At 39.0% G+C, this 25,517-nt stretch overlaps 1 protein-coding gene across 4 annotated transcripts in view; it reads right to left on the reverse strand.

Annotated features, from left to right (window-relative positions):
* ASAP1 (ArfGAP with SH3 domain, ankyrin repeat and PH domain 1) overlaps positions 1–25,517 on the reverse strand; it is a 395,104-nt gene that overhangs the window by 157,372 nt on the left and 212,215 nt on the right. For all 4 annotated transcript variants that reach the window (XM_008001545.3, XM_008001541.3, XM_073018360.1 and 1 more), the window contains one exon: positions 12,974–13,119. In XM_008001545.3, coding sequence (XP_007999736.1) covers positions 12,974–13,119 — 146 coding nt within the window. The remainder of the gene's footprint in view (positions 1–12,973; positions 13,120–25,517) is intronic.

Here is a 25,517-nt window from a genome sequence, read left to right on the forward strand (position 1 = left end):
CACAGATTATGATAAATTGTTTTGCAATATCTTTTACTCAGGATGCACCTTCTTAACACAATTTTAAAAATTCAACAAACATATGCAAGCACACAGGGCTTACCACGTACTGGGGTGACACAGTAATGTCTCATAGTAGACATTATTGTCTTCATTTAACTGACATTTAACTGGTCAGAGCCATCTCGGCTCCCTTTGCTTGGAAAGCCCTGCCCTGTCTGCTTGGTCTATATCTTCATGTTTTAAGACTTATTTCACTTAATCCTCATTAAATTTTTCAGAAGTCAAAGAATCCACCTAAATGGTAACTGTGATAGGCAGTTGTTTCATATATTTCAAAGCTTCTTTTGCACAAAAGGAATCTTCTTAGATATTACATTTGTGATGCCAACTGCTGCCAGGAAACCCCACTTGTGGGAAACCAAAAGCACAATGTTTTACAAGTCTGGTCCTATACCTTTGTCCATCTTTCCTTGTAAAATTAAGTAATGCTTTAGGGTAAACTATTAAAATATTATGTATAAGCAATCTCTCACATAGAAAATGACAGTCTTAGCACAGATTGTGGAACAGAGTGGGCACTTGGTAACTGCTGACAGAGATAAGGACACACTTTATAGAAAGTTTCTTTCTTAGTACTAAAGTACAGACTTTCACCTCACTCTTTATCAAGTATATCAACCATTGCTTAATATTATTTAATGTTTCTATTTATGAAAACAGACTCTGCTAGCTTAAGAGAATAGCGTTTCATGAATATCTCTTAATAATTTATGGCTCAGATAAAGGGTGCCTCCTCTGCACAGCCTTCCTAGATACTCTTGTTTTCTACATGAATTAGTGAATGAATGAATCTGCCTCAGGTGACCTAGCTTGGGAAGTGGTGGAACAGAGACATGAACTCAATTACATCTGATTTCGAAGTCAAGCTATTTCTGCCAATCTTCTGAATTTTCAGTTGCTTCACATATCTGGGGCAATATGTCAATAAAAAGATCCACTCGTTTTTACTGAAAGATGTAGTCAGATACGAATTCAAGACTGCAACAGTGGGCCATTTCTTCATGTTAAACTCTAAGGTTACCAAACAGTATAATCTAAAATGAAAAGAAAAGGCAAAGCAGCAACCAGCTTAAAAACAATGAGAAATTACATACTGAAATATAAATTAGAAATAAATTCTTGGAGGGCTGAAATGAATTTGAATTAAAAAAAAACACACACACACGGCTGGGCGCGGTGGCTCACGCCTGTAATCCCAGCACTTTGGGAGGCTGAGGCAGGCGGGTCACAAGGTCAGGAGATCGAGACCATCCTGGCTAACACAGTGAAACCTTGTCTCTACTAAAAATACAAAAAATTAGCCGGGCATGGTGGTGGGTGCCCGTAGTCCTAACTACTTGGGAGGCTGAGGCAGGAGAATGGGGTGAACCTGGGAGGCGGAGCTTGCAGTGAGCTGAGAGCGCACCACCACACTCCAGCCTGGGCGACAAAGCCAGACTGTCTTGGGGGGAGAAAAACACACACACACACACACACACACACACACACACACACACCAAATGAAATGGATCACCTGGCCTAGCAAAACATCTACATCAGCATTTTCTGAAGTGGTTCCATGAAAAGTCAAAAAGCACTGCATTGGACAAGTTTCTTTATACTCTTGCTCCCAGGCAAGAAGACACCAGATACACTGGACACAGTATGGCCACTGTGTACAGCTGCACAGGGTGTACATGGCTCAAATCACCCACCTGGCTTGTACAAGGGAAGCCTGAAGTCCAGTCAGTCTCCCCTCACTAACCCGTGTTTCCCGGTGCTGGCTGGCATCAGCCCTGAAAAAGCGCCAGGCTGGGCTGTAGTACCTCCCAACAGTATGGGTGTGCAGTGGTGGCCCTGTCTGAGGGCCATGGTATGTGGAGGTGAGGAGAGACTCAGAAGCAACATTGTGCAGAGGAATCCAAAGCCAGCTCAAGACAGAACATTTAATCTGAATCTGCTAGGAAGAGTGGGAGATCCAGATAAAAGGTTAGGCCTGGGATGGAAAATGGGAAATCAAGGAAGAGTGGAAGGGAATGTGGAGTGAAAAGAAGTGAAAAGAAGCGGAAGAAGTGAACGTGGGGCAGAGTTTGACAGAATTCTCTGTTAAGAAAGGAAAAGAGAAAAAGACCTGCATTTGCTGTATGCATTTTACTTTCAGATCTGGGCCTAAAGAAAGAGCTCTGGAGGCTTCTGGGACAAAGATCATGCAGACAGATGGCTGTTAATTCTCTCCAATCAGTGTTTGCCTTATCTTTGTAACATCATTGTCAATGTTTTAATTGCTGTTTTTAAAATCAATGTAACTTTTAACTTAATTTAAGAGTAAATTTTACATTATGTCCAAAACAGGATGTCCATATCTTTTGAGAGGAGGTACAGCATACTCTAGAGCACGGGTCCCCAATCCCCAGGTCACGGACCGGTACTGTCTGTGGCCTGTTAGGAACAGGGCCACACAGCAGGAGTGAGTGGTGGGCTAGTGAGCGAAGCTAAGCTCCGCCTCCTGTTAGATCAAGGGCAGCATTAGATTCTCACAGGAGAGGGAACCCTACTGTGAACCGTATATGTGAGGGATCTAGGTTGCATGCTACTTATGAGAATCTAGTGATAAATGTAATGTGCTCAAATCATCCCGAAACCATCCTCCTGGCTACCCCCTCATCTGTGGAAAAACTCATCCACAAAACCGGTTCCTGGTGCCAAAAAGGTTGGGGAACGATGCCCTAGAGCAGACCACCTGGGTTCAAATGCTGAATCTGAGATCTACTTAACGCTCTGTGACTCAGTTTTGTGAGCTCTTAAATAAGGGTAACTATGGTTACTACCTGGTAGGGCTGCTGTGAGGAGTAAATGAGGCTATGTACAGATGAGGCAGAGAGGAAAATGCTCACCAAATACTCCATTTGCTCCCTCCCATTTCCGGGTCTCCTGCAGCTAGGTAGGTGGGGCCAAGAACACAGTTCAAACCAATGAACTACAACATCTAGGAAACCTGTGAAAAGGATGTTTACGCTTCTCTAGTCTCTCTCTTCCCCTGTAGAGAAGGGGAGCTTCCATGCGTCTGTCTCTGAGTTGCTGTTGCTAAGTAGAACAGACCCCTTCAGCAGACATGCCACATGACAAGAAAATAAACCATGTTAAGCCATGGAGATTTGGGGGTTCATTTAATACTGCAGTATATCCTAGCCTATCTTAACCAATAAAACATGTAAAGTACTCAAAGTGCCAGTGCCTGGCATACAGACACCACAGTATAAAGACAAGCTCGTTATCAGAATTATTTGTACAGCAAAAGTTAACCATAAAAATAAAAATAATGAAAACTTCACCTGCCTTAAGGTTGTGAGGGTGAGACCAGCTCTTTTATCAAAGAGATATTGATTAGCAAATGTTAGAGACACCATAAAGCATTCCAGTACCAATCATTATTCAAGTTCAATCCCTTCCTATGGTCAATGAAACTTCGCTCCAATAAGCGATGGTTTTTCTTCTCCCTTCCCCAATCTCTCTTTTTCTTCTTCCTTCCTCTCACATAGAACCAAACTACACCAAATGCTGTTTTGTGAGCCTGTCTCAAGTGAAATAATACTAGACAACCACGTACACATATCGTATGCATACACCCTTTAGACAAGTGCTAGGAACATACAAAAGCCACAAGCTGAAAATGCAATCCTATTTAAAATGTATTATTTGAAATCCTACTTGAAACATTGAATGTAAATCCTTCAAAGAAAAAAAAAAAGCCAAAAGAAAAACCATATTCAAATTCAGCCTGAGGTACATTATACACTAGGATACCTGTTTATTGAATGTATTTAAGACAAGGTATACCTGTACTGACAAATAGAAAACTCAAATAATTAGTTATGGTCCAGATACACAATGAAATAGTATGAAGCCAGTTAAAAATTTTGCATATATATATATATGAAATACACGGCTTCGGCTTTTTTTTTTTTTTTTTCCAGCTTAAACTCATTTAACAGCAAAACCTGTTCTGACTCCATTTGGTTGGTAACCTCTGACTAGACTTGAAGTGGGGCAACTAACAGTCTTTATATATCCCACTTCATGTGAATATTCAAGTTTTACTGCAGACACAAAACTATGTTTAATTATAAACATCTTCCCAAGAAGTCACGAGGGGGTGTCCCGCTTAATATAAGGCATGTACACCCTGTCATCCTTCTGAAATCTGTAAAACTCTGAATTTTGAAACCAATCTAACCCCAAGGATTTTGGATCTAAATGAGATAAATATCTATACCTACAGATATCTATGCAAATTAGCAGTATCTCTGTGTACAAATCCATAAAACTGTTTCAAATACTATACTCTTAAATATTAACAGAAGCTGGAATTATAATTTTTAAAATTTTCCATATGTCTGAAATTTTTATAATAAATGCATATGGTTTAATAGAAGGAGTTAAATAAAAAAAAAAAATCCTTTCCCTCTTACCCACCCATCAACCCACATGGATAAATCACATTTCACAAAATGTCCCACAGTATTAATTGGTAGTGAGGCAGTGAGGCATGTCAGGACATAAGGGGATAACCTGGTAGATCAAATGCTGAAAACTTTTAAAAATATCTTTTAAAAAAATGATTAACGACCATTTTTTAAAAAGATAAGGTTTAAAAAAATGCATTATATAGTTCAGAGCACCCAGAAGCTACCAATTTTACCATTAGGCACAACCATGCTCTCGACACTTTTTAACATTTCAAAGAAGAACTTGAGAAATAATCTGCTAGCTACAAATCTAGATCCAACCTGTACATTATCAGATATTCTTATTTGTGAAGAAAGGAGAAAAATTTTAAAAAAATCTTTAACACAAACCACAATACCCTACAGAGATTGCAAACAGGAAATGCTATGCAGATGGAGAAATCTTTGCTTTGCTTCAACAGCTCTGAAGCAATAACTGCCCTCCAACTGTTTAATGAGACTCAAGCTCTTATGCAAGCTATAGAATTGTCCAAAGGCTTCAGGAGAGAAGAAATCAGATGCATGGCGAGTCCTGCCTGAACTAGAATACTTCTGGGTAACTCCCACTATTTAAAAAATAATTTATATACATTTTCTAAAACCACTGCTGCCTTGGGACTTTCAAAGGGTATGGTATTTAAACGGTTTTCCTCTGTCCATTGAGAATCTATTTCAATCCACCAGTTATTCCTTTCCCGACCCATTTTGTGGTTTCGGTATTAAATGGATGCCATTCTCTGTTGTCTCCTTAACTTCTTTGCTAGGATCACAGGAATGATGCCTGATGCTGGAAGTAGAGCAGACCCAGCATTGCTTAGCAAGCAATGATTTTATTGTCTTCCTTTTCATGGTTTAAAAAAAAAAAAAAAAAAAAGGTTGAACATAATTTTTCAGTACTATATACTTAATCAAACATACAACAAAACCACTTAGAAACAGCTAAAACTCAAGAACATCCTGCTTCCTTTTTCTTTTTTTAAACGAGAAAGCTGCATTGCAAAGAAAGCCTTTATCATTAATACATTAACTACTAAAGGGGCACTCAAAGTGGAAGGAATGGAATGTATAAAGGCATGGAAGCGTGAAATGGTATATATTCCAGGAACAACAAATCGTTTGTTATGTCTGGAGTTGGCTTTGATTAGGAAGGCATCTTTAATGAAAGGAAGGATAAATTCAGAGACATTGCAAGTCAACTAAATAAGTATTTTTAAAAAATGTTTTTTAAATGTCACTATCCAGTACATGCTATGAACTGAATGCTTTGATAGGTATTTTACATAAATTATTTCTAAAAATGCCACCAGAATGGAAACTCCAAGAGGATATGGCTCTTGTCTGTGTTCTTTTCACTACTGCCTACCCACAGGGCTTATGTAGAATCCTAATAAATAACAGAATGAATCATAAATGAACACAAGGAGGGATTATTAAACCCTTTTTACAAAAATGAAGGAACCAAGACTCAAAGAACTCAACAAGGCCACACAAGTAAGATGCTGAGTAATTATTTTTATACAGGCCTCATTAAAAATCAAAACCCATGCACTTATAACTATGCCACAAATATAGCAAAAACAACAGCAATAGAATAGATCTTGTCCACATTTCTCTGGCTTCTCACCACTAAGAGGCAGCATTCCCTAGAAATATTCAGTCATGACAACTAGACTCACTTCTGGGAGAAAATAGCTAATCATTCCTACTTTTGTGGAATAGTGACCACATATAGGACTTTAATTAGAGGAAGAAATTAGAAAACCTATTAAAGTGTGAAGGAAGTGGGACTGAGGACTGTAGATCAGTTGGCTCAAAGAATATCAGAGAAATGAGTTTGATTTGTGTTCTGCACATTTGTTTCATGCTGAAATATTTACATAACAATGTATACTAAACACTTTCCCCTACTTTCCCTCCTCGATAAAAATTTGATAGTTTATACTTTTATTAAACTTATTTTGAAAAAATTACAGACTCACCAAAAAACTATAAAACTAGTAGAGAGGTCCCTTGGACCCATCAACTAGCTTCCTCCAATAGTAACATCTTATATATGTTAAACAGTACATTATCAAAAAGAAAAATAGACATTGGTGCAAGACAACTAGGCCACAGACCTTACTAGAATTCCCCCCGTTTTTTGCATGCATTCATTGTTTTGGTATGTCTTTGTGTATCTACAGCATTTTGTCACATGTAAAGATAACTACAACCATCACCACCATCAAGTTATCAAACTGTTCCATCAATACAAAGGAACTTCCTCAGGTTACACTGCTGCTCCCTTTCCTAACCACTGGTAACTACTGATCTGCTCTCCATCTTTGTAATTTTGGATGCCTGTGACTTTAGTCATAAAAATACACATTACGGGAAGGTTATCTTATTTAAAGTCACTCTTTTAGGGAACTTTTTTTTCACTTTAAGGCAATAAAAGCTTACAGGGGTATAAAGAATACAGATGTAAAAGACAAAAGATCTTGCATGTACTTGGGTCATCCTCGATCATCTTCCTGCCCCAGTAGCTGGATTGCCATTCCGCAGATGTCACTGCGCTGGCTCTCACAACAAGAAGGGGATGAGGCTGTAATGGGGATGAAGGCTGATCTGCCAATGAGGAGGAATTCATTACATGGGGCTCTTGGATAAGTCACATTCTTTTGAACTTCTGAATCTATGACTTGACCCAACTCGGGAAAGTGTGTCTGCTCTAGTGCCAGTACTATATGAAATCTAGCTCTAGTACCAGCACTATATGAAATCTAGCAAATTCAAAATTGCTTAGAACATGTCGTTTCATCTATTTGTCATCCCCCTAAAGAAGGAGGTAGACAAAAGGACTAGAAAGAAACTCCAAATGTCAATTATAGTTATCTTTGATTAGTGGGAACATGAAAGAGAAATTGCAATTCCCCAATAGGCATGTGTTCTTTTTATAATACAAAGTACCCTAGAGTGGCTATTAATACCATAGTAATACTAATATTAATGTAGTCTATTAATATTATAATAATCCAGTGTGTACAGAGGACTTTGTAGATTACAATACTTTTCACATGAATGGTATGAGTTGATCCCTACACAACCAATAAGGTATGCAGAAAAGTACTTTCCCTATTCTACTAGTGAGGAAATTTATTTCCGTAAGTTAGGCTACATTAACCTACTTAACGGTAGGGCTGGAATCATAACAAAGCCTTCAAATTCTGACACCAGTGGTTCTCAAAGTATAGCACCTAGGCCCCTACAGGTTCCCAAGGTCCAAACTATTTTCATAATAATACTAAGAGGTTATCTGAATCTTTCACTGTGTTGACATTTGCATTGACAGTGCAAAAGCAACAGTGAGTAAAACAGCTGCTGCCTTAAGCATTAATCAAGGCACTGCCACGAAGTGAAGTAACTGTCTTCTTCATGGTCTTGCTCTTACAGTAAAAAAAGGCTATTTTCATCTAAGAATGCCCATACTGAAAAAGTAAAACGATTTTCATCACATCTTGACCCTCAAATGCATCTTTTTAATGTTCTGTTTGATGAAATAGGAAGTATTAATAAAGCCCTTTTTAGGCATACTGAAATATGGTTGTTTTGAGGAAAAGCACTTAATGTAATTTTTTGAGTTGCAAGTTGAACTAACTGGCTTTGTTTATTAGTGGAACACCAATTTTTTTTTTTTTTTTTTTTGAAAGAAAGACTAGCAAACTATGGTTATTCAGACTCTGGTATTTGACAAACATTTTCTTGAAAATGAATGAAGTGAGCTTATTACCTCGAGGTAAACAACTGTTAGCATTTATTGCTAATGATAAAAACAGTGCTTTCAGAGGAAGTTAAAATTTTGGAAAACTTGAATTTGCCACCATGAGCTGACAGCTTCCAAATAATGTTCATTTACATGGTTTCAGATTCACACCGTTAATAACATTTAAGGAAGGACCACTTGTCAAGTTTTTACGTAGTATCAAAGATTACCTGAAACGGCTCTTAAAATACTCTTCTCTTTTCCCAATACAGACCTGTGTGAGGCCTTATTTTCCATCTACCTCAGCCAAAACAATAAATTGCAATGAAATGAATACAGAAGTAGACATGAAAATATAGCTACCATCTATTAAGCTGGCTTTAAAGGGATTTACAAAAATGTTAAACAATGCCACCCTTCTAATGATTTTTGGTTTGAGAAAATAGTTATTTTTCCATAAAAATAGATTTTTAAAGTGGGTTTATTATTTTAAAATACACAATACACATGAAAAATGTCTCAGTTTTAATTTCTAAGATAGTAAATATGGATAGAAGTAGTCCATATAAATAGAAACCACATGGTGTCCTTAGTCATTTTTAAGATTGAGGTCCTAAAACCAAGAAGTTTGAGAACTACCATCTAACACTCTCACTCTTTCCAATATGCTATAACTTACAAATGAGAGAAATCAAAGGACAAAAAGAGTCAAGAAAGTACCCTGCACGCTAAACACACACATTAGTTTAATGATCACCAGGATAGGCCCTGGTCACCTTGTCAGGTGGGCCTTCATCATCCACATAATCCATCACGGCAATGTAATTCATGGGGCAGCAAGACTGAAACAAGGCATGATCTGCAGCCACAGGGCTTGAGCTCAATCCCTAATTGCATCATTGCAAGTGTATATTTTTTGAAGATTTGGTGCATCTATCTCTAAAATGGGATATGACTGATAGCTGTCTTTACATTGAGTTACCTTAAAAATAAAATGAGAAGATGTAAATAACAATTAAGGTTTGTATTTGTGAAACAAATTCTGTGTCAGGTATTGTGCTTAGTGACTTGCTTCTCTGATCTCAATGAAATCCTGCCACTACCAAGAAACAGTCACTCTTATTATTTATTTTTAGAGACAAGGAAACTAGCACTAGAAAAGTTAAGTGAATTGCCAAAGGCTATAAAAGCTAGTGAGGCGCGAACTAGGATTCCAGGTGTGATTGAGACCAAAACCCATGATCCTCCAACCACCTATGCTTCATAGTCTCTCGAATCCTACGTTACGAGGTAGAAAAACTTTTTATAGGAACAATTTTCTATGATTTGGAGGAGGGGGGAGTAAGAAAAGCAAGTTACTTTAAAACTGACTTGGTGTATCAACTATGGTATGAGCTCACAGAGTAATCAGCAATAACTGCAATCCTTTTCGCAGTCCTCAGACGTTTGGTTAATTTAAAGCAGCCTCAGGCCTATGCACTGTTAATGCCAACATCTTTGTAGGTAGCCCTTGGGAGTTTTCACATAACATCTCACTTGATCATACTTTCTATAATCACAGACAGTTTTGAAAAAGGAAAAAAACCCCAAGCATCTCAATGATGGCTGAGATAGTTACCATCATTTAGTGCACTGATATTTTTTAAGACCACTGCCCCGGAAACTGCTAAACACAATACACTTGCAATAGTGATTTCTTACATCTGACAAATAACAAATGTTTTTCTCTTCTAGGGTTAGTCAAAGCTAAAAGCTAGTATGAGACCTGGCCCGCATATCTATCCTTTCCTTTTTCTCTATAAAAATAAGTAATGATTTAGTATAAACTGTTAAAATACTCTTTGTAAGCAAAACTTAATTAGAAAATGACATTTTTTAGTATTTAGCATAGACTTTCGAACATAATAGATTTTAGGTACTTGCTGGTTGAACTGAGAATACAATTTACAGTCTAAAAAGTATCAAAGTACTTTCTTTTACTTTTAATTTCTGCATTTCAACTGTATCAGTTTGCTTAATGTTTCTGGCCTTCACAAGTCTAAGAGAATAGGATTTTTGAAAATCTTCTGAGAAGTATGGGTTCCCACGGGGTGTATTCCTGAGCCCCAGGAGGGTGTTGAGTGCTGCTCAGCTGGGGGCTGCAGGTGCTGCACGAAGATCCAGAACCCTGACCCCCGAGCCCTCTACTCCAAGGTGTGGCCCTATCAATCTGCCTAGTTTGCTCTTCCCTTTCCTGGAAAAGCATAAAAAGAGAAGCAGAAAGTTGCTGGCTGTTACCAAGTTGTGTAAACCCCTGGCGCTCCTTTTTATTCAATTAGAATAATGTTTTCTTAGTAACCAAACTACAGTAGAAACTGATTCTTCTACCTGGCTCCCTCACCAAGAATGCCACCACCACTTTCAAAGGCAAAATTTGATTTTCTTTACTATATGAATTAGGTTTTCCAGCAATTTCCTTTAGATTTTTCTTAGACTTCTACTCCTTAAAGGGGAGTGGGTGTGGAAAAAGGGCTGTAGCTTGAGGTATGTATATGGGAGTAGCTTGATCAGTACTTCTGCTTAGGGTAATCGCACAACCAGAGCATGAGGTGACAGGGGCAGGATATTGTAGAAGAGCAAAGACAATGGGTTCAGAGACACAACGTTTGGCTTCAAGTCTGTAACACACACTAACAGTGTAAATGAACAAGTTACAATCTCAATTTGCCTGTTTCCTCATCTGGATTAAAGGTACAGTAACCACAGGATTGTTGTAATGTCTTCAATGAAATAATCTACATAACGCACCCACCAAACTGCCAGGTTCATCAAAAGCATTCGATAAATCTCAGCTGGTTTTGTATGGAGATGAACAAATGAATTAGGTGAGCAAATGCAGATGATGAATGCTGGCCTGAATGGCCACTGAGCTGTGTGTATGGCACATACACACACCGTTGAAAGGAACCTGCAGTGTAGCAAAGTGTAGAGATGGATTGGTCCAGGAACCTTGGAGGTGATGACTCTTGACTTAAGCCAAATACATTTGGTCTCTTGGAAACTAAAGCAAGATACCAATGCGAAAACACTCATCTCAGAGAAAACACAGCTTTCTGCCCGAGCCAAGTCCTTTACCAGTTATTACCAAAGTGAATCGTCAAGAGTCTTGTTTTGCTTCCTCTCTTTCTACCACACCACACTTTAAGCAAGGCCTCCAGTGAAAGTGCAGGCAATGCTCAGAGGGAAGGAAAACCGAGGGTGCTCTCCTGAATAAATGAGGTTTATATAATCTAAGATTTACAAAAATATCATGGATTTCTTAAATCCAAAAGCATAGAAACATTAGAGCCTAAGTTCAAAATTATTCTTTCCCAAGTTTTTGAAAATAATAAATATTTCTATGTTCAACATTTATTTTCTTTCAGATTTGCTTATTTGCTGTGTAATATTAATTCAATGGCATACATCACCAACTAGAAAAACTGTCAGGAAGACAGACACGCACACACATCTGTTCATTTATTGTGACAGAGAAAAAGAATATTGCAATTGGCCAAATAGGTTAATGGAGTGTAGAAAGGTAGTTTTCATTTTTCAAATAGGTTATCTTCATCTGTAAACTAACCTTTTGTATCTAATGGATTTATGACAAATTATCACATGAGGCCATAGAAGCCTATTTGTTACATGAATAACTGACCTAGGCTGAGGACATCTTGGGCCTGAGTTCTGGATCCTTAAAGGAGATAAAAGTACAATACCAAGAGACTGGGAGAGAAGAGGGAACAGCTCCTCTACTCCAGGGCAGGGCTAACTCGGAAAAGCATGATATAAATAGTTTTCCTTTGGCACCTTTCAACCTCATTGTACCCCTTTCTCTGGGGACTTAGGAGGATTAAATTATTTCACTGGGTGGCCCTCAGAGAAATAATTTCATCCCCCAAAACCAACATCAGTCCAGGTGGTGTTACCCAGAACCTTTCTAAGTGTGCACATGGTGTGAGGGCTGGGGAGGGCGTTGCAGCACAACATGGGGATGCCTATACACGACTGCCTGGCAAATAGTTTCCTCCACCACCCCCATCTCTGGGTCTGCCTCCTGGGGCCAGCACCTCTACTGTCTCAGATCTTTAGGGATTCCTCCTGTCATTTACCTCGGAAACCAGAGACTCCCTAAATCTCAAAACCCTTTTCCTGGTCGGGGGTTAAAAGGATGTGGGGAGTTGAGGGAGGTTCATTATTCATAAATCAGAAACCAAAATGCATGATCACCTTCACACAAGTGAGATTTACTTTCAATGTGTATTTCCAATGTATGTTCAACACAGAAATCATCATTATTCTTTTAGCCAATCAAAAAGCAAAAGTTGCTAAAGGTAATCTTTAAAAAAAAAATCAATGGTAGAGATGTGGAAGAGAACTCAGGTTAAGCAGTTTCTCTCTCAGCTTCAACAAATCTACTCTATCAGCTGGGCCAAAGGTACAAATTCCAGGAATTTCACGATGGGATTTTCTTTAAGCAAATCCTAGGTGACTAAAAAGCTTTTTAGTTGAGGTGTAGAAGTCACTTAGGTCTAAAAAGCTTTTTTTCTTTCTCACCCCTAGGACCAAGGATTGAGGGAGAAGGATTATAGAAATGTTCTCCATATGACATAATATTTTGGAAAGGCTGTACTTCTTTTTACTCACATATGTAATGTCTTACCAGGTTTTTCAGCAGTGTGGACAGTTCCTTTGTAAGAGTAGAAAACTTGACAAACGCAGTGCCAAGGTCGGGGTTGTCTCGACTTAAAAAATTACTCCCAAACTTATCAAGAACTTGTGCATAGTTTTCTTCATTTTGTACATGATCTAAAAACAAAAAAGAACAAGAAAGGAGACTGAGCTATTATTTGCCACAATGAAAAGTTATTTTGAATACCGATCACTACAAATTCTCAAAATGGAAGCATAAACTGTATCAATTATTTATTGCACACATCCCAAAGGTTAGGCTAAGAGTACACTAAATATTCTCACTCACTCTACTAAGGAAGATTTTCCCTTTTACTTTTACTTTTTTTTTTTTTTTTTGGAGACGGAGTCTTACTCTGTCTCCCAGGCCGGAGTGCAGTGGCATGATCTCAGCTCATTACAACCTCCACTTCCAGGTTCAAGTGATTCTCCTGCATCAGCCTTCTGAGTAACTGGGATTAAAGATGCGTACCACCATGCCCGACTAATTTTTTGTATTTTTCACCAAGTTGGTGAGGCTAGTCTCAAACTCCTGACCTCGTGATCCGACCACCTCAGCTTCCAAAACTGCTGAGATTACAGGTGTGAGCCACTGTGCCTCACCTTACCTTTTTTCACTTACAGAATTTAGCTCATTTATAGTCCAGTTAATCCACTAATTCCTCATAGGTTGAGGGGTCAAATTACATCCCATTTTCAAGCAATTAAGAAACTGTGATTGACTGGGTATGGTGGCTCCCGCCAGTAATCCTAGAACTTTCGGAGGCTAAGGTAGGCAGGTCGCTTGAGCCCAGGAGTTCAAGACCAGCCTGGGCAACATGGCGAGACCGCATCTCTACAAAAAATTAACAATTAGCTGGGTGTTGTGGCATGTGCCTCAGCTACTTGGGAGGCTGAGTTAGGAGGACTGCTGGAGACTGGGAAGTCGAGGCTGCAGTGAGCTGTGATTGCGCCACTGCACTCCAGCCTGGGTGACAGAATGAGACTCTATCTCAAAAAAAAAAAAAAAAAAAAAAGGAAAGGAAAAAGGAAAGGAAAGGGGAAAGGAAAAGAAAAAGGAAAGGGAAAAGGAAAAGGAAGAAAGAAACTATGATTATCTGAAAAAGGAGAAAATTCTCCTTGGAAAAACAATCTTGGATGGCAAAAGAAAAATTCATGTGTCCTAACAGGTTTCTTTCCCTGCAACTAATCTTCATTTCCTTTAATTTTGTCTAAGTTCCAGGTCTGAGGAATAGTATTTGTAAAATGCTTTTCACAGTCCATCTCTTGCTGTAAAATGTTCAGAATTGGATCAGATGAATTAGGTGCACATGAGAAATATTAACTGGTGAAATTTTCTCCTCCCTGAGCTTTTGTTTCCCAATCCATAAAATGAGGCCAATAACTACCTTACAGAATTGTGGTACTGATGAGCTGACATAAAGTATATAACAGTTTCTTAACAGAGCAAATACTGCATAAACAATAACCCCCTACTGCCTTGAAACATGTTCTTCATCTGGCTTCCAGGATATTACATTTTCTTGAGTGTCTTCTTGCCTCATGACTGGTCCTCTCCATTGTCTTTGCTGGTTCTTCATCTCTCTGACCTCATCATGTTGAGGGCCCTCAGTCTTGGCCCCTTCCTCTCTATTTTTCCTTACTCTCTTGGGATCTCAGTCTTACGGCTTTAAATACTTTCTATCAGCTGATAACTCCCAAATTGATATCCCCAGCCCAGACAAACCCACTCTCTGTTAATATGTTGAATCTTAACATGTCTAAAACCAAACTCTTGATCTTCTTCCCAAACCCTCTTTTTCTCACAGTCCCCTATCTGTGGCAATGGCAAATACACTCTGCTTCTGAAGTGGTCTCTCTGTTGCTGCTTTTGCTTCCCAGTAATCTGGTATTGACACAGCATCCAACGTAACACTGTTACATTGTGCATCAGATCTTGTGACTCTTGTGGCAGACATTACCACTTGCCATGGATATCCAAGTTTCCAATCCTTGCAGGGTTACAGAAAGGAGTACTGCATTTACCCACACTCTTGAAGTAATGCAGGAAATATGGCGTGCACCACCCAAGGCCATGTGAGTGGAAGTGATGCATACCACGTTCTCTTGGAAGCATTTCAGATGCCTGTACTCAACTCTCCATCTCCCTCCTCTGTTGTGCTGCACAGAGAAGCATGAATTTCCTTACAAAGTATTTACAGAATGAATAAGTGAATAAACAGATATTTATCAAAGTCATATCATTAAAGGCTTTACAATAAATTATTTTTCTTCATAAAGTCTTCCTTTAGTTGGAAACAATCCTTCCTTGCCCACAATTCTCTGTACCTCTACTGCAGGATTTTCTACCACATTCTATCATATATATGTGTGTGTATATGTGTATATATACACATATATATGTATGCACGTATATATTCATATATATGTGTGTGTATATATGTACACACACACACACACATCTTTTCCTACCACCAGACCGCAAGAGGCAGGGATTACCTATGGTTCACTTCTGCATCCCTACCCAATGGACACTGCTGTAGATTTTTCAGTGAGCTGGACTTTCAAAGCTGTGGCTTCGTTAATATTTGTTGACCTGGATTTACTGAATTCCTTTTCAGGAATTTAAGAAGCATCCCCTTCTGAAACAGCCTAGGATGTTCAATAATTGAGACCAAATTTTAAAATTTTGCTTTCAAACACACCTCAGTAAGTGTATGGGTGCAATGGGCACTCATGAAACAGAACATGAGTCTGGATTGGGAAATAACCCAGGAAGTCTAAATACCATGAAGGAAACAAGTGTCACAGCAGTCCAGTGAAACGAAATGAGGCCCTAGCCAGCCTTCTAATCACCACATTAAAAATTCATGGTGCCTGCAGTGATTGTCAGCATCTCAGGCTGAGATATTTAAAAACGCAGCTCTGGTTACTGTCCAAGTTCACTCAGAGAAGCGGCTCAGAAAAACACAAAAGAAAGGCCACACCAGCTCAACTGAGAGGACACACGTGTCTCCCTCATGTGCTGGAGCTACTCCTAACACCTTATGTCTGAGGCCAAAGAGGTCCCACCTTACCACCAAGACTCCTACCTCATCTGATATCCTCTTCTGATTTTGGAGACCTATGAAAAAAGAATTCAGCTGTCTGTTCATTTTACCTGCTCCCAAGGGAAGCACCTCAGTAGTAAAAATAGGTATACAGGCTGTTTTCTTGAGACTATCAAATATTTCAAGTGAAAAATATAATTTGTTAGAGTAATCGAATATCCATGTATGCACCACCCAGCTTAATAAAATATTAAAGAATGATCCCCTATTCCCCTACTTCTGTCCCTCTACCCAATTCCAATCTCTTTCCTTCCCTCCCTAGATACAGCCATTATTCTCAATTGAAATCTCATGTGGAGGTTAGAAAGAATTACAAGAAGCTCTCAGTCTATCAGTGATGACAGACTCATTGAACAATAAGATGGACTTGGCTAAGGGCTAAGGCAGAGACAGGCCATGGGAAGAAGGTGCTGGGAGGAGCTGAGAACCTTCTGTGACCCAAATGCTTATGCTTTCTACAGTCTCATATTTCACCCTCACTAGTTCTGCAAGGGAAGAATTATGCTTATTAGGTAGATGAAACATGAAATGTGACGTGAGTGAGGCAGAAGACTAGATAAGTATAGGCTAGGTCATGGGTCCTGTATGTTTTGCTAATTCCACAGCTGAATAACCACGTAGTTTCTTTCTCTATATATATGCATATGTATGTATGTATGTGTGTATATACTGGCATAGATATGTCTCACATATATATGTATGCGTGTGCGTGTGTGTGTGTGTGTGTATATATAAAAACATTGCCTAGCTTAGAGATATAACAGTTTAGTAAGACATATCTTGGGGTAATAATAATAATAATAATAATCCTATGAAAATAAAAACGATAGAAAATTAAATGTAAGGTGCTTAAAATAGTGCCTGACATGTGGCATGTGCCCCAAAACGTCAGCTACTGTTACCGTGATATATCCATGACTACTTATAATACAGAGAAATGTCTGTAATATCAAACAGAATAAAAACACAGGTCTCACGTATTAATTATTTTTTTAACATACTGTATTATAAAGTTATCAATGTCAATACTAGAAAGATCACACACACGTCCCCGAGACACACACCTGTGTACAAAATTAAGGGTTTACCCAGCAGATTTTCAACAGGCACAGAGAGTGAGACAGCAAAGAACCATGATTCTGGTGGAGGAAATAGCAAGGGCAACGGCAGAAGGGATGAACACATTGCAGAGTACATTCAGCCATCTGAAGGGAATGTCAGTTCAGAGGTATAGGGAAGAGGAGGGAAAGAAAGCTGCAGTGGTGGAGCACTGCCACAGGAATGAGTGTGTCTGAAGGAGAGGGACTGGTAAGGCAGAAAATGGCCCACTCACTTCAAGAGGTTTGAGAGAGCAGGATGCAGCTCTGTTTTAAGATCTTTACTACATGCGAGCGCTGGGAGACTTTTGGACACAGTACGGTGGAGGCTAGGGTAAGTAGGTGAGAAAGAGACTGGATAAAAGAAAAGAACACAGAAAGAAATGTGATTCATCCCTGAAGAAGAGACATTCTTTCCCAATATTCCTAAGAAACTTCTGGCATCCATGACATTGTTGCAGAAGGCAAGATAATTGTTTTGTTGTTGTTGTTGAGACAAGGTCTTGCTATCGTAGACCTGCGTGGAGTACAGTGGCATGAACATGGCTCACTGCAGCCTCAACCTACTGGGCTCAAGTAATCCTCCCAACTCAGCCTCCGAAGTAGCTGGGACTACAGGCACATGCCATCAGGCCCGGCTAATTTTTAATTTTTTGTAGAGATGGGGTCTTGCCATGTTGCCCAGGCTGGTCTCCAATTCCTGGGCTCATGTGATCCTCCCACCTTGGCCTCCCCAAGTGCTAGGATTTACAGGTATAAGCCACCATGCCTGGCCTGCAAGATAATTCTAAGAGCTAGGTGAATCCTTTCAGTTCAAATAAGAATGAAATAATACAAGAATGAAATCTGGTCTAGTTTTCACAACTAGACCAGAAAAGGCCACTTCATCAGGATTTCAACTACCAGCATTTCTGTGGGGAGATGACTAATATAAACTAATCACCGATTTACTACTGTAGTATTACTATTCCAGTAACAATCATGATTAGAGCTAGTTTACTGACTGTATGTTATTGTATTAAGCACTTTAGATACAACACATTACTCCATTCACTCTTACTAACAATCCATGAGATAAGTACTATTACCATCCAAGTGTGTAGATACAAACACTTACCCTTGTTCATACAGCTCATAAATAAGGGAATTTAAATTAGAATATGCCACCCCAAAACAAACCACTTCAGCATAACTATTATTTTGAGCTTAAAGCAATTAAGAAACAGCAAGGTGGCTGGGTGCAGTGGTTCATACCTGTAATCCCAGCACTTTGGGAGGCTGAGGTGGGCAGATGGCTTGAGCCCAGGAGTTTGAGACCAACCTGGGCAACATGGTAAAACCCCATTGTATTAGTCCATTCTCACACTGCTAAAAGACATACCTAAGGCTTGGTAATTTATTTTAAAAAGAGGTTTAATTGACTCAGTTCAGCATGGCTGAGGAGGCCTCAGGATACTTACAATCATGGTGGAAGGGGAAGCAAACACATCCTTCTTCACATGGTAACAGCGAGGAGAAGTATGAGAGACGTGCAGAGTGAAGGAAGGAAAAACTCCCCACAAAACCATCAGATTTTGTGAGACCTCAGTCACTACGATGAGAACAGTATGGGGGAACCACCCCTGTGATTCAATCACTTCCTATGAGGTGGGGATTACAATACGGATTACAATTCAATACGTGGGGATTACAATTCGGATTACAATTCAAGATGAGATTTGGGTAGGGACACAGATCCAGACCATATCACCGGTCTCTACCAAAAATACAAAAATTAGCCAGGCACTGTGGTATGAGCCTGTGGTCCCAGCTACTTGTGAGGCTGAGGCAGGAGGATTGCTGGAGCCTGGGAAGTCGATGCTGCAGTGAGTGGTAATTGTGCCACTACACTCCAGCCTGGGTGACGGAGTGAGACCTTGAACAAAGAAAAGAGGAAGAAAGGAAAGAAAAGAAAGAAAAAGAAGGAAGGAAGAAGGGAGAGGAGAATGGAAGGAAACAAAAAGAAGAAAATATTCTGCCTGAAAGTAAGGCATAAATCTCCCTTTATAAAGTGTTTCCCCCACCTCCTTTCTAGGAAGAGGAGAAAAACCCTTGTCACAAGAGATGCAATGTCAGCACCAAGATGAACCTGCATAAATAAACCTTGTTAAAATAATCCCTATCATCTATTTGTTTCCCCCTTATATTTATCTTCCCTACAATTTACTGCCCTATAATTCCTAGAAACCTCTTTTTCTCTGTCTTGTCACTTCTCCACAATTTTCTGCCCTTTGCTAAAATGGTATATAAGCTCCTAGGCCTAGCTGCTTCTTTGGGGTTTTTCATTTCTTTTCTGTGAGGCTCCTTATGTCCATACTAAATAAGCCTTTTCTCCTGTTAATTTGTCTTTTGTCCATTTAATTTGCAGATGTCAGCCAAGAATGTTTTTTCCCTCCCCTATACTCCACATCCTAAAGTAGGACAGGCCTAGGTTCAAATCTTAAGTCTATCATTTACTGTCTGTGTGGTACCTTGGTCAAGTAGCTTTATCTTTCTAAACCTCATCCTCCCCATCTGGAAAATGGAAATTATAATGGCATTTACCTCATAGAGATGCTATTAAATATAAGATATTGCATGCCAAGTGCCTGGTACACGATGAGCTCAATAAATATTTATAATGTCAATGACACAATGATGACAACCATACCAACTATTCATCTTTGGCCACTGCATTGGAGCCAGCCTTTTACCCCGTGGAGAGGAGGCAGAGGCTTCAGACAACACAGAAGAGTTTCTATCCCTAGGGACTGGCAATAGCAAATACCTTAGGAATACATTAAAATTCAATACTCTTTAAACTAACTTTGTATATTCATCCAATGAGGCCTTCCTCAAAACTTTCAGAACCATAGCAATTATTGAATAGGTCTCTCCCTGACGGGTTTGTCTAACTAACACCATGTGTTATATCTTACCAAACTGAGCAATTTTCACAAAACCTCTGGACTGGACTACCTGCCAACCTAACCTTTGATTCTCAGCAACTCTAATTATGACTGCTACTTATTAAGCACTGACTATGTAGAGGGATTCAATCACAGTGAATATCCTGAAACTCATGTGATACTCCCTCAAGGCAGTTGCTTTATAGATAAGAAAAATGAAACTCAGTGGTGAGGAAAGGATTAGATCCCACTTCATTTGATTCCAAAACCTATCCTTCTCCACTGACACACTCAGGAAAGACTATCGTGGATACCAGAATATTGTGTGCCACAATATCTATTCAGAATCCACTATGTGAAAGACTTGATGACAAATACCAGGAACAAAAAGGTAAATAAAACAAGACTTCCTGTCCTGTAATAATACTGACAAAGTAATAATAAAGATAATTATTTGCAATTACAATTTTTGATTAATGTGCCAAGAAGTATGCTAAGTATTTTTCCTGCGTTATCTTGTTCGATGTTCACAATTTAGAAACTGGTTTAGAGTAGTTAAGCAAGGTGCCCCAATGTCATACAGATAAGAAGCAGTAGTGACAGGCACTGACCCTAAAGCCCGTGCTCCTTCCTAACTAGTGTACTTGGTTAAGTGTAGGAGCCTCTAGAAGTCTTTTAACTTTAGCCAGATGCCAAGTGATTGAGAAACCTGAAAATCCAGGTCTTAGTTCCAGACTCTACCACGTCAGGAGACTGAAGCTCCTAGGGGCCTTAATTTCTTCATATATAAAACAGGTCTAATAACATCATCGGCCCTGCTGATTGGCCACTAACAGGTAAAGGTGTCAAAATTAATACAAAAGCTCTTTTGGAAAAACAAAAAAAAATTATAAAACCACAAAGGATTATTTCTACTTAATGGGTATAATAAGGCCTTGAGAATACTCTCATAAATCCATCCTAAAGAGCATTCCAAACCACAACCAGGCAAACCTAGACATCATTTGGTGAAAGATCACACAGAACACAGGCCTCAGTGACACAGAGACTGGGGTCTGAATCCCCACTCTGGTTCTAATTGGGCATATATAACCTTGGAAATGGCACTTAACTTATCTGGGCCTCAACTTCATACGTGAAATGGGACAATGACTATAAGGTATATGGCATGAGTCTAAAAATACCTTTACTTCTGTTAATTTCATATACCCTAAAATTCAGAGCTGAAGTTCTGATGCTAATGGATGCTAATTTAAACATGGTATTTTTTGGAGGATTCCAGGACATGTAAGATGACTGTGGATCAAATTCCACGTTTTCTGTTTATACACTGTGATCTAGGCCAATTTATGTATCATCTCAGACTCTGTCTTCTAAGATGTAATTAATACCTACTTGATGGGGTTATTAAGGGAAACAGATGAGAAAAACTATGAAGTGCCTCATCTAGTATCTGGTATGCAGTGGATGTTCATAAGATGCTAAGTACCATTCCACACTCCAGAGTCTTACTTCCTTAATTTCCCATACTCTTTCCTGGGAGCCTAGCCTCTCATCCAAGGTCTTTACGCAAGTTCTCCTTCTTTGTTAAGAGTCCAGAGGAACACATGATAAACATGTGTTTATCATCTTATCCTTATGAACGAAGAAAAATCTTCCAGAGGCTAGCTGGGATACGTGCGTTATTACACTCCAGTCATAAAACCTATCCAAAGTTCTCCTGTCTATAAGTTCCATCACAATTTCAGGACTCACCCTGACTTTCAATGTAAGTGTAACCTACCAAGCATCCAGTTATTCATTCTCTTCTTAGCCTCTTGACAAGCTGGGGGTCCCAGCTTTACATAGTTATATGCTCAGTTCCCAGTGCTGGGCCTGGCACATAGTGAGTGCTCAGTAAAATGCTCACTGCATATAGTGGATTCTCATAAAACAAGCCTTTTTCCTTCTTGCAAAAAATACTTACCAGCAGCCATGTGCCATCCATATAAAATACAGTGAGCTATAATGTAATAATAAACCCATGTAATATGTGACATAAATCATAGCACTGCCATAAAAGGGGAAGTGACAAATTCTTTTTATATTATTCTATACATATTTTGTAGCACTAATCACACTTATAAAATATTTAATTCTATTTGTTTTTAAAATTATATAATTCATACGCTATTACAGAGATATATAAAGATAAAATTATAATTTCCTTTCCCCTTTTCCAATCCCATCCCCTTAAAATAAGCAAAGTTAATAATCTGGAGTGTATCTCAGTGACATCTTATGATTTAAAAAAACATACATACACACACAGACACACAAATATAGGTGTTTTCACCCCTTTCTCCCTTTTAAAAAAAGTAAGTGGGATATTACACACAACCACCATGGCTTTTTTCCTATGGAATAAAAATCATGAAATTTAATATAAGTAAATCTAATTATTTTAACTGTGATTATGTTCCATAACAAATCCCCCTGCTGAGAGGATACTAGGTTTTCTGCAGCTTTTGCCATCAAAACACAATGCTGCAATAAATACTCTTATACACAAGCTGTTACACGCCATTACTTTACCGCTGGAAAAATATATTCACAAAAGCAGGATTGCTGGGGGATAGTGTGTACATTTCAAATTTTAATTAATATTGCCACATTCTTTCCAGAGAAGCTGGTTAAAGCAATTCACATTCCCAGCAGCAATGCACATGTAACAGGGGCTAACTCTCTTCAACCATATCAGCACATAGATGTTACTGTTCTTTTTTAATTCTGGCCACATGTGTATAAAAAATTGACTATAGTAAGCCTATCTTTTTGTATTTTATTGTCCATTAACATTTCCTTTTCTGCCTGTTTACATATTTAGCTTAGTTTTCCGATGCTAGTATTTTTCCTATCAGTTTGTAAGAATGTCTTGTACAAGGGATAGAAACTTTTATAATATGTGTTGCAAATATTTCTTCCATTTATCTTGTAACTTGTTAACGGTGCCCTTTGCCATAGAGAAATTTAAAAATGTCATGTAATCATATATATCAATCTGTATGCAAAAGACTTTTTTTGGTTTCCTGCCTTATATTCTTAAGCCTTCTAATAGTTAGTATTTTTAAAAACACTTAATCTTTAACCCAAAACAATGTTTATATAGCACAGGAAAGGGTTTATGAAAGTAAGTTATTGAACTTTTTAAAGTTTTATTCACTTCAATATTTAAATACTTAATACATCTGCAATGAAATTATCTATATGGCATGAGAAGGAGTTCTAACTTTTTTTTCTTTCTTCTGTATGAAAACATACTGCTATTTAAGATGGCCTATAGAAGGCAACTATTTAATATTTGATAAAAAAAAAAGAACACAGAGACGACACTTGAATGGAGCGGATTAGGTTTCATAAGAGAAGATAACTGAGCAGAAACTTGAAAAATGAATAGTTGTTTAACAAGTAGACTTGGGGTGTGGCAAGAGGTAGCAGCATACCATACAGGTACCATAAAGTACTCAGGAATAATGAAGCCAGTGTTTGCTTAGGTGGGCTGAGATAAACAGAAACTAACATGGAGTCTTTGGTTGCCTCAGAGTTTACCACCTTCAATCTAGAGCTAGGTAGGTTAAGATTTTGTTTTGTTTTAAGAGAGACGGTATCTTGCTCTGTGGCCCAGGCTGTAATGCCGCAGCATGGTCTAGCTTGCTGTAGCCTCGATCTCCTGGACTCAAGTGATATTCCCACTTCGGCCTCTCCCTAGTAGCTGGGACTAGGGCATGCGCTACCACGCTTGGCTTTTTTTTTTTTTTTTTTTTAAAGAGATGGAGTCTTACTATGTAGTCCAGGCTAGTCTCAAAAACCAGCCCTCAAGCAATTCTCCCACCTCAGCCTCCCAAAGTGCCATGATAGGTTAGTTTTAAAAGCACTGCCCTCTGTTCCTGTTCATCATCAGATAGTTGCTCAGATCCTTTTTGCCACACCAATCCATAAACTTAGTGCCGCCTGTCCTGTGACCCGGAAAAAATTTGTTTTAACTTTACAGACACCATATTATTGGGGAATGAGGGCTGGATTTTTGGATCTAAGCTCTTTATTTTCTTATCTATAACACTAATTTGGAAACAACTGCTGATTATGAGCAAATTATTTCACTTCCCTGAGTCTCTGTTTCCTTACATTTTCCCACCACCACTAACTGTATTAGTCTATTGTTAAGATTAAAGACAAAGTCCTTGGAGGCAGAAAGCCTTGTGGACATTTTTTAAAACTGCTTTTCTCCATGCCACTTTGGATGATTCATCTCTACAATTTCTGAAGGTCATTTTGAATTTGGAGTTGTTCTTTCAAAGTCCTAGCCAAGCCTCAGCAAGAGTCTGGCCCCAGCCTCTGGGGTGTTATCTGGAAACTCAGCATGCATATTTTCATTTCTGCAGCACTGACAAATCCATTAAATAACAGAGCCCCAAGAAAAGATACCCAAAGAGTTCCACAGGGCTATTACTCAGGATTTAAACAGCACCTGAACATCACTCTCCTATAGCAGAAGTAGAAATGTTCTCTCTTCTGGCTTCATCATACAGCCTTCCTACCTGCCAGAAGTAGTACACATTACACTTTGGTTTACTGATGGCTCTGTAGGTAACTGCAATGCTTTGAGATCTGGCCCCTAAAATAGGTAGCAAAGACACAACCAATTCCTCCCCTGCTTCAGCCTCCACAGTATAACCACCCAATGGAGCCAACCCTTCTAAATAAATAGGTGTTTAAAAATAGGACCCCGTATTTTACTACTAATTCACAAACTTTCACTAAGCACCTACAATGGGATACAAAGGTTATTTAGTGTTTAGAATTATGGCCTTGGGTACGACCTTTAAGTCCTTCTGAGTTAGTTTCTTGGCTTATAAATTATATGTAAAATCGAGATAATAAAACCTCATTGGGTTCTTGTTCTGCTAATGAGGTGGTAGCCTAGGACAGGACTCAGCCTGAGCAGCTACCCTCTGAACCAGTGCTCTGCAAACTATATTTTGTGGTTGTTTTTTTGAGACAGGATCTCACTCTGTTGCCCAGGTCGGAGTGCAGTGGTGCAATTACAGCTCACTGCAGACTTGACCTCACTGGTTCTGGCAATTCTCCCACCTCAGCCTCCTGAGTAGCTGGAACCCCAGGTGCATGCCACCATGCTCAGCTAATTTTTTTTTTTTTTTTTTGCAGAGATGGGGTTTTGCCATGTTGCCCAGGCTGGTCTCGAATTCCTGGGCTCAAGTGATTCGCCTCCCTTGGTCTCCCAAAGTGCTGGAACTACAGGCGTGAGCCACACTGCACCTGGACTCTCCGAATTATATTTAATCATCAATCTCTGTCAGTAAAACATTTCAAAGCATTTCCAA

This window comes from Chlorocebus sabaeus, chromosome 8 (assembly GCF_047675955.1).
Source record: "Chlorocebus sabaeus isolate Y175 chromosome 8, mChlSab1.0.hap1, whole genome shotgun sequence".
Classification (NCBI taxonomy): Eukaryota; Metazoa; Chordata; class Mammalia; order Primates; family Cercopithecidae; genus Chlorocebus; species Chlorocebus sabaeus.